The 18,983-nt window shown below is 38.3% G+C and overlaps 1 protein-coding gene across 1 annotated transcript in view; it reads right to left on the bottom strand.

Moving 5' to 3' along the window:
* The window catches only part of ascc3 (activating signal cointegrator 1 complex subunit 3), a 173,791-nt gene that overhangs the window by 134,445 nt on the left and 20,363 nt on the right, over positions 1-18,983 (bottom strand). The window contains exons 5-7 of the mRNA XM_008279522.1: positions 14,391-14,508; positions 1,582-1,783; positions 856-991 (exon numbers count right to left, since the gene is read on the bottom strand). Coding sequence (XP_008277744.1) covers positions 856-991; positions 1,582-1,783; positions 14,391-14,508 — 456 coding nt within the window. The remainder of the gene's footprint in view (positions 1-855; positions 992-1,581; positions 1,784-14,390; positions 14,509-18,983) is intronic.

An 18,983-nucleotide genomic window follows, 5' to 3' on the forward strand; every position in this document is an offset into this window, starting at 1 on the left:
CTCTCAGACTGCAGGTTTACTTGTGGTTCTCAGAGTTTCCAGAAGTACAATGGCAGGCAGAGCCTTCAGTTATCAGGCTCCTCTGTGAAGTGATGCTCTACATAAAATAAATGGAATAAAATAGAAGGAGGATTACCTCCACATTCTTCAGAAAAACATCAAATCATAAGCCAGAAGGTTGGCTCTTGGATACAGTAAGGTGGTCCAGCAAAACAATGACCCCAAACACATATCAAAGTGGTAAAGACATGGCCAAATCAGGTTATAACTAAGGTTTTAGACGGCCTCCCCAACATACTGACTTGAACCCCATCAATGACCTGTGGACTGTGTTAAAGAAACATATGTGTGTCAGACAACCAACAAATTTAGTTGTACCAATTCTGTCTGACAAACATAAGCATTCCAGAGGTTTGCGGATGGCTACCAAACGCACCGAACTGAGGTGAAAATTGCAAAGGGACATTTAACCAAATGCTAGCATTGCTGTAAGTATGTTTTTGACTCAGCAGATCTTGTCAAATTTCCAGAAGACCTGTAATAAATCTATGGAAAAAAAAATAAAATTATTGGTTGCTTTTGGTGACAAAGACACGTGTGAAAGATATAGGAGTCATTGAAAACTCACGACTACCAGGATATACATTTGTCTTTATAAGTGCAACTCTTCTACCTGCATTTCACACTGTGAGTCATGTCCACCAAAAGCCAGATAACAGACCACAGACAGCCAGAGTCAGAAACTAATTCTCATGTGTTACTGCTGCTAGATGTTGCATCTATAAATCGGAATACAAATTGGAGAACAGCATTAAGCAATGTATCACATAGAATTAACAGTTATCTGAACCTCACCCTGGCTCCTCCAACAAATGCAGGCGTCTTTGTGGCTTCTGCATAGCTGTCGTAAACATTAGGATACTGGATACGTTCATACACTCTTTGTCTGCTCAGTACAGGGTCACGTCGTGCAGTCAGGAGGGCCTGCTCTCTGTTTTAACACAAAAGACATATTTTACATAAAACATTAAAGGGAACGACAGTGAACAAATAGTAAAATTGAACACCTAAGATGGGAAAAGAATTTTAACATGTTAACATTGCAACAAAAATTAGCACAGTAACACATCTGCAATCACTTGGATCCATACGGGAACCATCTCCATCGATATTCCTGCTTCAAAAATAAATAGCGCCGTTGATGAATGATTCAAATGAAGTGGCAAAGATGTGAGGCATTATGTTCCTTCCTAAAGTGGCTTACCTCTCCACTAATCTTTTCCTTCACACTGTGCTGGATTTGGCCATGCTAAGTTTTTAATTAAACAGATCGCTGCTCTTTTTTTTTATCCTCTGAAATTAAACTTTTAGAAAAATCTTCTTCAAGGAAAAATGTGACAAGCTGCAGAGTCGTGGTGCTTTTTTTTTTTTTTTTATAAAGCTGCAGCCAAGTAGTCATAAAAAATGGAAAAGTTTGTTAGTTTTTGAGTCAGCTATCCAAGATCACAGGTGGAGACAGACAGTGAGAACAATGGGAAATGAGAGAAAAGGATGAAGAGGAAGTTTGGAGAGATGACATACCGCTGGGCTCTCATCTCTCTTGGGTCAAAGGTCATGACTACATCTGAAAAGTCGGCATCATCGGTTCCTTTGGCTCTCTTCCTCTCTTTCTTCTCTTCCCTTCGGTACATTTTCATCATTTGTTTCTCCTGCTCTGACTGGATGGTCACCTGGCACCCATAGGCAGGCTTGGTCACTTCACCACTGATTTTTCGGCTGCCATCTGAAAGAAATACAGGCAAAATGACAGACGATTAAACGTGACACGATCAAAGGTTTTCCCGCACTGTGTTAAATAATTTTATTTCTATTTCTATAGATGGAAGTGCAATGGAGATGAAGACAACTGACAAAATCCCCCAATTAAGCATAAGATGCAAAGTAACAAAATAACTGACATAGAAACAGGAGAAAAAACATCACACCAGTGTTGACATCCACATAAAACTAAAATCTTACTAGTTAGTACGCACAATATTTCACTGTAACACCCATCCATGTTTAAAAGGACAAGAGTATGAGGAAATGTAATGTAACTTTAAATAATTGAAGTATTGTGAAGCAACAAAACAGTTTGTGGACACAGAAAAGATTTGTACGTCAACCAGAGTTTGTAACTACTGATTAATATTCCACCACTAATCTTGACATCCCAGTGATAACAGACATAGGTGCAGGTGGCACTGCATGGGTTAATGTTCCTCACTGCAGTCTCGCTGTTTGAGACACAACAGCTCAATATAAGGCAGAATTGCTCTTGAAAACAGATGAGATCTGATGATTGCACAATGGCCTGGGCTGATTGACTGAATGATTTCTTCTTTATCTCGTCTAGCGGCTCTACCTGCTGCACAGCCTCCCTCTCGTTCTAACAGCTCCCCTCTTCCTGTCACTCTTATCCTCCCTCCCATTACCTCTCTAACTCCAAACCCCTTTAACTCTGTCACCCTCTATGCACCAATTCCTCTGTCTAAACCATTTGCCACCCCTTACTTTCCCTCTCTCTGGGAGCAATTGTGCCTTGTTACGTGTCTCTAACAGTGATTGCCTCCAAATCCCCAGGATTTTCATTTCCACAAGCGATCATGGTGCTATAATTGCAGAGAAGAGCATCGCCATGATAGATCATGTTTGTTTACAAGATGGCTTCATGGTGTTTTTACAAATTTTAAACTGAAGCTTTCATGATCATTATCAGATTTTCAAGAACGGTGTGGTTACACGACACAGCAGATTTTTAAGAAGAGCCTTAAACTGTATTACAACAACGGTCAAAAGATATGTAACTTTGTCTTTTACAAAGAAATAAAATAGATGAAAGTCATCTACAGTGCTTAAAGTTCAAGGGAAATTTACTGATTTTAACAGGCGCTTTATGAAATGAAAGGAAAAAAGTCACAATATGGGTCATGAATGTGTACGTACAGAGTGTTAAAAAACAAACGGTATTTAGATGCTGGTTATTCATTTTTGCTATTAGGGTTTACTGAGTGTAGATAGGAAAAATGTATTTTCCATTTAAAATGTTATTAATAATATAACAAATGGTGCGAAAACTGAAAGAGTTAAAATACTTTATGGAGAGGCTAAGCGTCAACAATTGGAAACATGAAATAAAAACAACACAAAAATAAAAGATAAATAATCAAGATAAGATGGATCATTAATCATTTTCTACTTTTTTTTTTCTAAACCGATTTCTTCTCTCTTTCTTTCTTTTTTTTCTACACTGAAATTACTACCTATCTGACAGATATGTGCTGATTCAACAGCAGTAATGTTGCCTCAGTAGCGGATTTCTCCAACCAATTGGAAACTGCTTCTCAACATTGAATCAGTGCCAATTTTCATGTGTTTTGTTTTTTTGACAAGAATTTACAAAAACAGAATTTCGTAAATGCCTGTCAAAGTGAAAACTGAGTCAGGTCTTTGTCGAAGCATAACTGCATGCAATCTTTAGGAGACCTATGACTTGGCAGAATCTTTGTTTTCCAGCAAGACAACAACCTGAAGCTTACAGACAGAACTGAATAGAAATGCTTTAAAGACAACGAGGTGAATGTTGGACTTCAAAAGAGCTGTTCCCGGCCTGAGACAGCTTGAGCAGTTTGCTAATAATAAATACAGTTGCAGTGTCCAGATGTGCAAGACTGACAGAGACCCATCCATACATGCTTAATGCTTTAATTATGGTCAATCTAGCAAAAACTGATTTCACTTTGACAAGAAAGGGTGTCTATCAGTCATATCAAAAACAAATTCTATGTTCTGATCAGAAATGATCTTAAACTTAAAGTGGGAAAAGAGACTGGTTTGTTGTAAGACTTGCTTAGCAATGACAATCATGCAACACTTCTCTGAATCTGCTGAGTTCTCCTTTGTTAGTTGTTACCCTCTCAGCTGTGACCTGAGTTTGTACTTAAGCAGCACAGAAAAGTACTGTTCTGATCATGGCCTAAAGGAAATTGTCCAAAAATGCTAGTTAGAGAAACACTGGCATCATCATCTTTTTAAATTCTTGACAGAGCCATTTGCTAAGGTACATGAAGTCAAGGAGAATGAGTCCTGTGCAGTTCCCTACACATTCTTGACAGCTACTGTATTATGTTTGAACAGAGAAATAAATACACTTAATGATTTAGCCAAAAGCATTTGCAAACACAAACACAAGCCCCAATGGGAGGCTATCTCTACCAGGTTGGAGCTGTCAGTGCCCCAATGAGTACCACAGACCAAGTGTGTCTCCTTACTGCTTTAGATAAGGCTAGATAACACAGCTCAGACCTTGACAATTTTCCAGTATAGTAAACAGACCAAGGTAATGTTGAAAATGAGCTATCACTAAAATAAAAATATAAAATTTGCTTTGCTGGAAGCGTTAGAATAAATTTGCATATTTAGCCATCCAGTAGACAGATCTCCCCAGATACTGTACAGACATCTCGCTTTTAAATCACTAATTGTTCCAACTACATCTACCAGCTAGATTGATGAGAGCAAAGTTTGCAGGAAAACCAAAAATCCTACTAAAACTAGAGGAAGTAAACATTCCTAACACCTGGTTATAATCCTCAACAGGCTTCTTCCAATGAATTAGTTCCCTTTCATTTCACATGTTTAGATCATTTGTTCATTTGAAAATAGTGTTACTCCATCTCAAATCATCAGGGTCTTCTGTTGAACCATCTCTGATCTGCTTGAAACTTTTTTGTTACAATATTGATATTTAAAATAGTATCTGTGGCCTTTTAGATTGAAATATCAAGTATGTTCAGAGATAATTTTGGTTTTTAAAATTACCCATCGACCCAGCATGTTTTTTTGCACATTAAAATTTGAGGCTGTGTTTGGATGACAACATCTCAGTAACTATTTATTTTCACTGTTACTTCTCATTATGCAATTGATTCAGAATCTGCAATATTAGACAAGTAAATCAAATAGTCTGTGATAATGGAAAGTCACATCTCTGAGCACACATTAACAAAAAGGTTGATCATGTCAACTCGTGATATTTTCTGAACCATGTGTAGGTGCACATCACAATGCTAACACATAGATACTTTTTTAATATGAAATACTTGGTTACAAAAATGAAGGAAAGTTTGATAACTCATTGAGCAAGTCTTGACAAGCTGTACCACACTCTCTGTTGCTAGATAGCCTGATCCAAGTACAACAAAGGGATGGAGATTCAAAATGGTTTTTCAAATATAACTAAGAAAAATAGTTCTAAACATTGTTATTTTTAGTTTATTTTGTTATGTCCCCGTGCTTCCTGCTCTCTCTTACATTTAATATTGTTTTGCAAAAAACTAAATTATCAAATTTTAGCAAGTAGGCCTAAATCAATGCCTACTTTCAATGTATTTGTCAATTATTTGGCCACTTTCTCTTTAAAACATTAGACAGCAGTGAGCAATGTCCATGGCAGTGTCCTAAAACTTGATCTAATGTCTTCAAATGTCTTGTGTCACCCACCCAACCATCCAAAACCAGCCACCAGTCCCATTTAGGAAGCTGGAACCTGAGAATATCTATCACTTTTGTAACATTTAAAGCTTAGATATTGTTATGAAACTATTAGCAGATTCATTTTCTGTCAGTTGACTAATTCATTATAAAACTGGTAAACCTGCAGCTCTGCCCTCCTGTTCTCACCTCCTTAAATTCCATTAAAGGGACTGTAGGGTAAAAAAAAAAAAATAAATAAAACGTTTAGACTGCAGGTTTGCAACAGTAAATAACCCTGAGTTGCTCTCTGCACAGAGACAGAAGGAAAAGTTATGTTTTTCAATGAGATGAGGTTGAAACAGTTTTTTCCACAGTGACATTCATCCATTTAGGGGCATTAAAATATACGACAGTCTGTGAATGTAATTGTTATCACCTCAAATATACCCCGATTTATCTAACATCTGTCAAAACCTTCCTTGATGTGTGTCCACACTACCTTTCTAATTGTACATTCCATACAGCAGTACCTCTATTAGCCACTGAAATGTGAAGAGGAGCCACCAAGAGAATCTGTTCTTTGATAAACATGCAAGTGCCAAGCAGCAAATTGCAATTTGAAAGCTAATCAGCAAGAGACAGGCATTCTCACTAAATCCCACTCTTCCCAATGGCATGCAAATAGTGGAAAATTTAATCAGCCTTTTTTTTTTTTTACCCCTCCTGCCTTCACCCTCAGTCGTCAAGGCAACACTAAGCTCAAAAGCTGTCTGGCAAGTGATTTTTTTTTAACACTGATCAAGAGTTCTTCATTAATGGAATAATATCAGCTGAGGTTTGAAATATTATATGGGAGTGACCACAATTACAGCTGATTTTCTCTGGTATGATACATTGTAACAATGTTTATATTGCTACATTTTTATATTTGGTTTGTTTAGTTGCACACTGCCCCATCAAAGGTGAGACATAGCGTCATGCTGAATCAAATGTATGCTACACAGAGATTTGGCTAAATGAAATCTGTCATCCTGCCAGGTTAGAAGATTTGGGAACGAAGAGTCACATATAATTCCAGCCCATGTGTATGCAGCAGTATTTGATAGACTGTGCTCTGCTGTAATTTGTAATGTTCAAGAAGCAAGAGCAACAGCTAAAGGTGAGCACTGGTCCAGATGCTTGCACTGATTTGGTTCATTTAGTTATGCAAGAGTGCAAAAAAATGTTGTTAAAGGATGCGCAATGATGCTAGCTTGTTACTTTTTCACATAAATCAGGAGGACGAGCCATGCATGTGTGGCCAAAAAATCCTGAAAGAATTATTCCAAACTTGGGTTAGCTTGATAGCTCAGACACAAGTGCTGGCCAACAGACGTACTTCACAAATATTTATCAACCCAATCTCTGCTGGTGTGGGTCAGGATTATTGGAATTCATGAGCATCAGTTCTTGGCCACTGTGATAAAACATCTGAGTGTGGATAATCTAAGCTTGATAGACTACAAAAAATAAGCAGCGTCTCTTTCAATACAAACTGAAGTTAGCTTGCTTGGTCAGATGCTTCACTGGAAACACTGGATCGAGCATTTCAGGTATATAAATATGTCATTTGGGATTTAAAAAAAACCCACATTGTCTTTGCAGGTCAGTTACTTAACTTGTAATTTTGCATGAAATAAGGTGGTACAGCAAAGCAATAGCGCCACATGTTCACATTACAGTACACAATATATGCAATAGAAAAAGCAGAGTATAAAGTATCAGCATTAACGTATTAAGTCATGTGAATGTAATTACAGATTATTAGCTTACTGTGTAGCTTCCATGCTATATTCTGAAAGAAGCCTCCTGAATCAATAAATGTGCATCCTAGCATACAAGACATACTAAGTTAACAGGGACCAGCTGTCACAAATGTTTCCCAGTCGTCCCGCTGGTGGTCGAAACCTCCCCAGGGTACCTTTAAGTTATTGCAATCAGTACCCTGCAGATCTTCCTACAAGAAAAATACACCTCTAACAATCATAGTAAATTGGTGCATCTGAATGAATAAATATTAACAGCTGATTTAATGAATTCAAATGTATCACGTAGTTAGTACGCTCTTTTGTCAAGGCTGCTGTTTTAACTGTATTTTAAAAGGGACACCACTGGCTACACTCAACACTTCACTGTCTAATATTAGATCAGAGTTATTCGCAACGGTATACATCAATGATTTAACTTGCTAAATGAATGAACAGAATTACCAGTCTACACTCATGTACTGTGTCACACCCAGCATTAAAATCTATATTTAGGACGGTTGCATTTTCAATTTCACCACAAAAAAAAAAAACTTTAAAGGATGAGTCTGCATAACTTAAAATAGTTGCAGGGATTATTTTGACAAAGCAGGAGCTCTCTCTCCTAATCTTCAGGAGCTCTTTGATGTCTACCTTGCATATGGATCAGAAGACAGCTCTGGCAATGGTAAATTATCCATCCTTATCTTTCCACCAAAATCTTTCACGACTTACAGCTCCACTCTGCACATTAATGAGGGGAAAGTAAAAAGAGGAGTCTGCAACCTTAGGACAAAGGAAAGGGGGATCGAGAAACAACACCAGTTCTGGACAAGGGATGGCATTTGAATGTAACACAAAAAAAAAAGAAAAAGGGAAGGCACACCACTAGAAGAACTGCAATAGTATATCACAGTATCAAGCTTGGTGAAACACAGTCTGATGCTTGATCAAGAAACTCAGTTTTAAGCCATGAGGAGAAACAGAAAACTTAATTAAAATCAAGTTTAAGCTTATTCCACACAGGAGCCTGTGCCTATTTGTGCCTTAGAAACACCAGGCATGTGTTTTCTCTATTGTCATAGCATTATATTACACAATTTCTCTTACAGCAGGGGCAGAAACAGACAGCCGAACCGCAAGGAAGGCTTTAGCCTTGTCTTCGTCTTTTCGACAATATGGCATAAAAGACATGAAAAAAATGATGAAGAACTGAAGTTGAAGGCCTATCTTTTGGTAGCAGCATTTTAGTACATTGAGATATTTCTCTAGAAGAAAACAAGACCACAGCTCAAACATACTGGCAGGAACAGGAAGTAAGAGTGTACCTAATGCTATAATCTGTATTTCTATATCTGCATTTCACTAAACTGTTGATATTCTAATTTACACTTAAGCTGGGTGAAGCTTACATTCAATTCAATTCAATTTTATTTGTATAGCGCATATTTACAACAAGTCATCTCATAGCGCTTCACATCACAAGCTATTGTTCATTATGCCATTTATAAATGTCACATAGACTTAGTGGCTCACAAAATATACAAAACAATATAAACACTGACATAAAAAGCCTAAGTCTAATCTAAATAAAAGCTGGTGACAGTGTATTTTAACAAAAAAAGTTAAAATCCACGCAATCTTGCATGATGTATCTTTAAAAACTGGGGTTTGGAAATAGCACGTGACAAGGTCTAGATGAAACTGTTGGTTTCAAGCGTTGACGATTAAAAATGAGAAAAACTTTTGACAAAGCCTTAATATCTCATTTGGTCATATTGCAAATGTTGCAATACGTTGACTATTTGCACTTGAAGCAGACAAAGAGCAACACGAGCACTCAATGGGTCCAAAATGTTATGTCAAAAAAGAGAGAAAGCTATTTAAAAACTCTGATAATCTTTCTTAGCTATGCTTTGATCAAATCAGCTAGTCTGCTGTCTTATAAAATTAGTGAAGTGTTCCCCTGCGCTGCACAACTAACGCAGTGAAAACGAATGATAGTATTCAAAAACAAAAATTCCTATATATTAACTGGTTTTAAAGGGAATGCCTTCTGCATATGTTTAGAGCACGTTATCTGTGCTAATCCAAATTATGTATATCTATTTAGTATTATTTGACACAGATTCATTTCAGCTGAAATTTACCCAATACACTCAAGATGAATATTCCCAGCTATCTCTGTCTTCACCAAATGCCACAACGAATGTTGTTGAATTTCTATGTTAGCAATTAAACACATGGTGGATTTGCATGAGATTAAAAAAACAAACCATCAGCATTATTTGTATAAATCACTGAACATTAGTAGATAATGTCAATCCCACGTACATGGTCTTAACATGTGCCCAAGTTCAATCTGACTGAGTCTGACCATAGACAGCAGGTCTCATCTATATAGCCAGAGCAGAGGGGCACTGTGAAACCTTGCAGGCTCTTGAGATGTGAAAGACAAGAGCTGATTACAACATCAAACAATCGGTGAGATCTACAGAGATAAAGATGTTTGATGGCTTTGTTTTGTTCATGGCAATATCTTAGAATGGGATGGCAGTCTGAGAAGGCTAAAATAACAGACAACTTCGAACAAGCCCCAGTTTAACATTAACACTGCCTTCGCTCCACAGAAAAACACAGAATGTGATGCAGGAGTAATCTGCACAGAAGAAGGACAAGTTCATCCTCAGCAAAAGAAAAACATACACATAAAGAAGCCTGAAGCCAGGCATTAACTTTTTGATTTTTCTGTACTTGTGCTATTGTTAAACTGCATGTTACTACCATTTATCACTGCTCTGTAATTATCACTTGTAGAAAGTTATGGTTTTAATTTGTTTGGAGTTGAACTAATATATGTAGTGATAACATAAAGAAGTTGAAGCTTCTTTATGTTATCACTACATATTCAGTTGTAGTGAATATGTAGTGATAACATAAAAAAGCTTTAATTGTAACTATGCAATGGAGGCAGTATTTCTATATTATCTCCAATATCTTTCTAGAATATATTTTATTGTTATTGTCCGTGGATTAAAAAAACAAACATAAAAAACACAATACAGTGTAGAAGCAATGAGTTACTCGTAGATGATATATAAGACCAGTAAATTTATCCAACAAACAGTATTTTTTTATCATGTGGCAAGCATTAAACATAAAGTGCTTATACCTTTAGCTGCATTTCAGCATTGAATAATGGTCAATCAAGGGTGGCTTTTGTGAAGAATTTACAAAAAAGACTCATTTGTGTAAAAGTGAAAACAGATGTCTAAAAACTAATGTCAATTAATTACAAAAGTAAAACATACATGAAGTGATCGCATAAGTATTCACCCCCTTTAAAGGGGGTGAACGGTCATGAACAGAAGTTTACATACACATGTAAAGATCAAGCATATCCTAGGACTCTTGAGTTTCCAATGACTCCTTCAGCTCTTCATTTTCTATGATGGATTGATTGTAAGACATGTCTTTGTCCAAGAAACTAATCATGCATTTTGGTTTTTTCATAAATTTATTATAGATTTTCTGAAAATATATCTGCTGGATCAAAAATATACAAATACCAACTTGAATGATCCATTTTAGTGATGTAGAAAGCTGTGCTATTCCATTTTTCTTAGTGGCATGGCCTCTTAGCTTCAAGTCAAAAACATACATACAGCAAAGTTAATATTTGGTTAAATGTCCTTTGGCATTTTCAACTCATTTCAGCACTTTTGGTAGCTGTCCACAAGCTTCTGGCAGGCTTTCATCTTTGAACACTGTTCTTAACACAATTGGTACAGTTTGACTAAATTTGTGGGTTTTCTCACGCAGATATGTTCCCTCAGCACAGCCCCCAGGTTTTCTGTGGTTCTTAAGTCAGGACTTTGGGGTGGCCAGTCTAAAACATTAATTCTAGCCACTTTTGATGTGTGCTTGGGGGTTATTGTCTTATTGGAACCCCCAACTGCATTGAAGACCCAACCTTCTAGCTGATAAATTTAGGTTTTTCTGAAGAATGAGCAGGTAATCCTCCTTTATTATTATGTTTATTTTTGTAAAACACCACTTGTACTGGCAGCAAAACAGTTCAAGAGCATACCGCTGCCACCACTATGCTTGATGGTATGAATGGTGTTCTTGGGATTAGAGGCCTCCCCATTTCTCTTCCAAATGTATTTCTGGTCATTGGGGCAAAAAGCCATTTTTTTAAATGATTTATCTGACCACAGAACTTTCCTCTAGAAGGCCTTTTCTTTATCCCTGTGATTAGGAGCAAACTTCAGTTCAGCCTAAAGCAGGTGCTTCTGGAACAAGGGCTTCCTTCTTGCATGGCAGCCTTTCAGCCCCTGGCCATGTAAAAAAATAAATAAAAAATGATCATGGACCCTGACACCTGTGTTCCAGCAGCTCCTCATTCATTGCAGACCTGCCTGTTGGTGATTCTTGGTTGATTCTTGACCATCCTAACCAATTGTCTCTCAGCAGCAAGTGATTGTATTTTCTTCCTTGTGCCAGAGACACAACTGTGCCACACATATAATACTTGCAAACAATTTTCTGCACAGATGATTTTGGGATCTGTAGATGCTTTGAAACGCCTCCAAGTAACTTACTTGACTTGCTCAAGTCAATGATTTGCTTTTTCAGATCTTTGCAGAGCTCCTTAGACTTTCCCATTGCAGGGTTTATGGCTGAGTCTAATGAGTGGATTAAATAGTCCTATTGAATTGGGCTCAGAGGAGTCACTCGTCAATCATAATCACTCACAAAAATTTAAGAGGCCGTGCCACAAACAAAATTGGATTCACTGTCTATATCAACTAAACTGATAATTCCAGATGCTGTATCCATATTTTTCACCCATTTTGTCCTATTTTCAAAAGATCAAAAATATATTTATGAAAACAACAGTTATGAATGTTTTTTTGACAAAGACACATGCGTCAATCAATCCATCACTGAAAATTAAGAGCTGTGGGTATAATTGAAAACTTGAGACTGACATGATATACTTGGCCTTTACAAGTGTATGTAAACATTTCTTCATAACTTGAATTCAACACAGGTACAGCCAAGTGGTGTTAGAATTCAAACAATGAGTGAAATAAGATTATCTGAATGTGTCCTAAGTGACTGTAGTATAAAAAGGCCTGTATCTGAAAGGTCCGTTTACTGATGAATCAGAACTGGCAATATCTACACCATGAAGACAAAATATCACTCCAAGCAACTCTGTGAAGAGGTTACTGAAAAGCATAAATCAGGGTGGATCAATGCAGGACAATTTCCAATCACTAAAAAGCCCTTGGAATACAACGAGATTCATCACTAAAAAGATGAAAGAAATATGCAACATGTATAAAGATGCCTTAAGCAGGCCATCCCTAAAAACAGTGTGCACGAAAGACAGTCGTGAGGGAGGCTACCAAAACACCTATGATTCCTGTAAAGGAGTTACAAGCTTCAGCAGCTGAAATGAGAGAGACTGTGCCTACAACAACTACTGCCCCTAATTCTTCACTAATCAAAGCCACTATTAAAAAAAAAACAAAAAAACTCAAAACTTGAATCTTGACTAGAGTTTGACAGATTGCAAGAAGGAGACTTTGAAGTCAAACGAAAGAAGGTTTTTTGGTCTGATAAAATCAAAATTCAGGTTTTTGGACATCAGACATAATAACAAACACACAATCCCCACTGTAAAGCATGGTGGTGAAAGCATCATGGCGTGGGGGTGCTTCTCAGCACTTACCAGAAGACGGTGAGCTTTTTTTGCCTTTGCTATCAAGAGATCTTCACAGTGTGATTACTTGAATGACATGGAATCCAAATTTTTCACAGATTTTGGCTTTTAAAGGCTGTGGTCTTAAACTTTTGATCAGCTGATGAACAGCCTATTTGAGTTAAATTGCTGTTTTCAATAAATTGCCTGCTCACAACTTTTGGTCTCTTGTTACCATTTCTTCTTTTTGCATTTTGAAGCTCTACTTAGAACCTTCCTAAGATCCAACAGTGCAAAATACAAATTCATGCAATTTTTTCAATGGTCTTAAGATTTTGATCAGGAGCGTGTTTTCTAGAAAGACAATGTCCCAAAACATACAACCAAAGCTAGACAGAAGTGGTCTGAAGACAACAAGGTGAATTTTCTGGAGTGGCTAAGTCAGAACCCAGACTTCACTCGAATAGAGAATTAGAATATTTGTAAATCCATGTCCAAAAATACAAATGGAAACTACCACGAGTCATTGTTGAAAAGCAATAAAAATGGACAAAGCTTCCAAGAGGGATGAATGCTTTCTATTTCCCACTGTATAAAACACATTAAGTATAAAGTTGCATGATGACAACTCATAACACAGCAAAAAAAAATAATAATAATAATTTCAAAAGGTGTGTCTGCCAATACTGCAATTTAATTTGTTTGTCTTTTCCTCTTGCCATTTCAGAAAAGGAATTAGATTATTATTGATTTTACTACTTGCCATTTTGTAACACATTAAAGCAACTTCATATTCTCAAATTCTATTCTAATTCTAAGTACTACTGAGGAATTCAGAGCCCAGATGTTCCTTTCTAATCTGTGTGAAGCACAAATTAGCATTACTTGCATGTGACCATTTCATGTGTGATGGACATTTTTAAACTAAGCTGAAAATTCTGCAGCACTACATAGAAGAAGAACTATTGATCAGTTAGCATATATATATACATGTATAAATAACCCTTTGTAAATTTCGTAATCATGGCTAAAACTGTATTTATCGTCAGTTCTGCTGATTATTTCATTAGTACTTTTCAGAGTGCCTCACAAGTGCCACCCACATTTCCAAATTCAGCAATTCAAGTAGGTCTGGTGTTGTGCTTACAGCAAATTATTCTTACATGCTGTGGGGCAGTACGAAAACAGATTATCTCTGGAAATGCACTCGTGGACAACCTTTAGTTTATGTCTTCATAGTTCAGATTAATCACTTTCTTTGTATTTTTTTTTTAATCTGCATATGTTCATATCTGTTATTCATGACTATTTCAGATAGTCAGTACAAGTGCAGTCTGCGTTACCATGGAAATGACCTGGTTGCCATGGGGCTGTCTCACCTGATGGGTAGCCAGTCCTGTCAGGTGGGATGGAGAGGAGGGAGTCAACGATGGCTGCCCTTCGCTGGAGGAGGGTGGAGATCATCTCCAGCCCCTCTGGGCCGAGCAGCTCAAACAGCTAGAGGGAGGAAGGGAGGGGGGTGAAAATCAGTAGCTATCAGTCAGAAATATAGCCATCTAAAACAGCAGCAAACATACCACCTTGCACACATCCAAATACATACACACATTCTATGGCTCACCAACATTCCCAAACATGCTGCTACTGCCAAGGCTGAACACCTGGTAATTACCATCCGCCTGGTGCAGAATATGCTCTGCCGCTTAGCCTCCTAGACACAGCCACCTGGCACTTAGTGAGTGACAGAAAAACAACAACAACTACAACAAATCCTGCGCACAGCAGAAACAGTGCACAATTAAGGCATACCCAAGCAAAGGCTGCACAGACAGTTATCAATAAAACTGTGAGACAGAATTAGAGGAGATGAGAAAGTGTGTCCTTTCTAATTGTTAAATCATAAGACGTGATGGCACAGGTAGTGTAAATTGAACTTGTAAAACAATACAGTATTGTTTTCCGCTCTCTCTTAAGGCTTGTTTTCAGGATGGAGGCATGGCTTGCTCTTTCAGTCTGTCCTCTCTTGGGAAGGCAATAGTCAGCACAGCAGGGAACAAAAACAGCAGATGCACTTTGATGTCAGGTTACCCATCGTCTTTGTTGTGGCTATCTTTGTTTCCCTCAGTGGTCTCTTTTATATCTGTTCGAAACTTCTATCAGTTCCACTGAATGTCTGTTTTATTAGAGCTGAGTGTATGTCAGGAGTGGGTGGGAGATGGGATGAGGAGTGGGGAGTCAGGTATGAGGTTTCACATGCTTAAAGGATATTTTTTATCAACTCTCGTGAATTCTGCCCTTGGAGCTGACTGATTAGATGTGGATTCCACAGTGACGGAGAGACAGACTTTGTCCTTCAAATGGCTTCTGTACAATCACCATCCTACAAGCAAGCCCAGTTCCAAAGCATTAACTGTGCAATAACGCCACATGTGCTAAGCAACAGGTTAAGAGTGGAAATGTCTGTGTCCTCTGCTGCTTTCTATTCAGCCTTGCCTTCTCAAATTTTTAACGGATAAATGACACAACTAAGGACTTTTGGAATGGAATCACCACTAGGCAGTTCTGTATCATCCTGAGTTCAATTCCACAGCAGAAAATACACTTTAGATTCAGTTTGAGAAAATACTGAATGAAATTACATATAGGATCGATAAATAACAGAACATACTGTTTTGTTTTGTTTTTTTAATACTAACATACAATATTAAGAAGGAATATAAATAACATTTTTAAACAGTAAATTGATAACTAGTAATGTATACATATGTCATATTTGAATGTAACATTTTTATAGTTCAGGGGGAACTCTAACTCGTCTTTTGACCAAACAGTTTGGTAAATTATTACCTTTTTGTTATTAAACAAGCCTGAGCTTAACGGTACAGTGATGAAACAGTTCCAGTGAGACAGGGACAAAATCATTGCAGGGCTGACATGACACTTACACTATGCAGCCTGTGTAAACAAGCTGTTACTGCCAAAAATGATTTATGATGCTACATTTATATTTATGTACAGTGAGTTTCAAAAGTCTGAGAATATATCAAAAATCTGTCATATTTTCAAGGAAACCTGGAAATAACCAGAAAGTTTGAGTATTTAGAAACATTTATAAACAACAGAAGCTTTGACATGTCAAATGAAGAACTTTCATATTCTGTGCTATTTCTAGGTCACCAATCATACTGAAGAAAAATTATGTCACTGGCATCCATTGAAGCAGCATTTGGATGATACTCAGGTGAATTTAGTTCACTCACTAGAGCTTGTTAAACTACATCAACCTGTAGCCATTTTTTTTTTTTTCAACGGGGGCAGTGCATGGTACTCTAAATTGCTTTTTTGGAAACAGCATCAGTTGCACTACAAGCAGATCAAAAGTTAGCACACCATCAGATACATCAAACTTTGTTCACTAAGAGATAAAAAAGAAACTTTTCACACATACAAAATTTACTAAATAAAGAAACAAGACACTAATCATCAACACTATTAAAAGAAGACTGTCTAGTTGTGGTCTTAGAGGATGAGTGGCATTTCAGAACCATTTCTTTGGAAGCAAAAATAAGACCAAACACTTGGGGTGGACTAAGACATAGTTGCAATTTACAGTTGATGACAGTAAAAGTCATCTTCACTGATGAATCCCAATTGGAGATTAGTGACAGTGACAGAAGGGTGTATGTAAAGACACCAACAGGAGTGACAGTGATACCACAGCGTTTTAAACCCACAGTGGCAAGAATACTGCAGTCTGCAGGTGTTTTGTCTACTTGGAAGTTGGACAACTGCAGTGAGTGAACACAACCCTCAACAAAGAGGAGTAGCACTCCACTCCTTAGAGGCATGCTCCATTACAGCCTGGGCATACAAGGGAGACAATGAAATTGTGTGAAAACAGCCTTATCCACAAGCCCCTGCTGAGCGCTGCGGCCATATGTCGTGGAGGGAAGAACTCTGACTATTATCTGTCCTTATGCACCGAACAACAGCTCAGAGTACCCTGCCTTCTTAGACTCCCTCGGTTGGGCCCTGGAAGGGGTTACACCTGGGGACTCTATAGTTGTCATGGGGGACTTCAACGCTGACATGCCTCTCTGATCTGAACCTGAGTGGTGTTCTGTTATTGGACTTCTGTGCTAGTCATGGACTGGCTCTAACAAATACCATATTCAAGCATAAAGTGGCTAATAAGTGTAAATGGCACAAGGGGACCTCAGGCCAAAGTCCAGTGATTGACTTTGTGGTCATATCATCAGTCCTGTGGCCATATGTCTCAGACACTTGGGTCGACAAAGAAGCAGAGCTGTCAACTGATCACTACCTGGTGGTGAGTTGAATCAGATAGCAAGGGAGGTTGCTGGACAGACCCAGCAAACCCAAACATGTACTGAAGGTGAATTGGGAATGTCAGGTGGAGGCCCCTGTCTTTAGGCTCTTCAGCTCCCATCTTCAGAAGAATTTCTCAAGCCTTCCAGGGGACATGGAATCTGAGTGGGCCATGTTCAAAGCTTCTATTGTAGAGGTAGCTATTAGGAGCAGTGGCCAGAAGATAATCAGTGCCTGTTGGGTCGGTAACCTCCGAACCATGTCATGAGTAACAGCAAATCACAACTATTGTTTACACAGAGAGACAGACAAAATGCATTTGCAGAGTGGAGAAGCTCTGGTAAATTAGCGGAGTTGTGTTTGGAAGGTGAGGTAGCAGACACTGCTGAAGGTGTAATAAACACCACAGTCTTCCACAAGTATTCCCAGTGTTGCACAGAAAGACCCCAACATCGTACTTGTAGGTGTCACAAGTGGTTCCGCTGGAGTCTATTCTGCTGCCGGTGCTAGGCCACTGCCATTGCTAAGAGGTTTGCAATGCCTCTTACCTGCAGCTTAACATCTTTCTAATGAATGAATTTAACACTCTGTTCTGACAGACATAAACCACAAAATCACATCTCTGCTGTTTGCAGATGACATGGTTCTGTTGTCAGACCTCCAGCATGCACTAGGGCGATTTGAAGCCGTGTGTAAAGTGGTCAGGATGGTTCTATGCCAGAAACTGGTAAATTGCTCACTCTAGGTTTCCTCAAGCAATGGATGGATGGATGGAGAAAATTAGCTTTTTTCACAGCTACAATGCTAAAACCTCCTGCTATATGTAGAGCACCTACATCTATACCTTTATCTACAAAGTAGTACATGCATGGAACCTGCCTTGTCTGAACAGAATGACAGATAAACAGAATCAGCTTGATGTAGTTCAATATAAGTTTTGTATTTATAGAAAAATAACTATGGAACCCTCCTGGCTAAAGGTATACAGCCCCTCTGCTGAGCCTAAAATGTCCTCACAGACAACTACTATATGTAACCGAATGACTTTCTAGTCCATGCTCCACCCTTGGACTCAGCAACTACCACAAAATGTCAGCAATTCAGGGTCGCCAATGAGAAAAAAATAAGCAGGTTCTCTCAATTGTTAGCTTTAATGGCACTAAGTGCAGAGCCTTTAAACTTTACTGTTGACTTTGGAGTCACACAGAGGTAGAAGCATAGAGAGCCTGCAGGTGCACTTTCACTTTTTCCCTCACACATACACACGTGCATGCACACACATCTAAAGATGTCAGTGGGAGAGTTCGCTTCCAAATGTCAACTACGTGAGGAACACCGGAGCCAACTGTAACCAGCTGAAGTTGTACAATTCTACCTCTGTGGTGTATTGACAGAAAGGAGAGAGTGCAGGAGAGAAGGGGGTTGGTAGGAGAGGGGGTAGTGGTGGGGGGGGTGGTGCACTGTTGAGATACTGTTGAGTAGCTATATGGACAACATAAAAGCCTGGGAGTATGAGCAAGACAGAATGAAAGCAGATAAAAATGCAGAAGAACAGAATTAGGAAACACTTGGCTCTGCATCTCTATTTCCCATCAGTATTTTTTCATTATATTGGAGTGTCATTTTGGGTGAGAGGATGCAGA

The sequence above is a fragment of the Stegastes partitus genome, unplaced genomic scaffold, assembly GCF_000690725.1.
Source record: "Stegastes partitus isolate 25-593 unplaced genomic scaffold, Stegastes_partitus-1.0.2 Scaffold162, whole genome shotgun sequence".
NCBI classification, from domain to species: Eukaryota; Metazoa; Chordata; class Actinopteri; family Pomacentridae; genus Stegastes; species Stegastes partitus.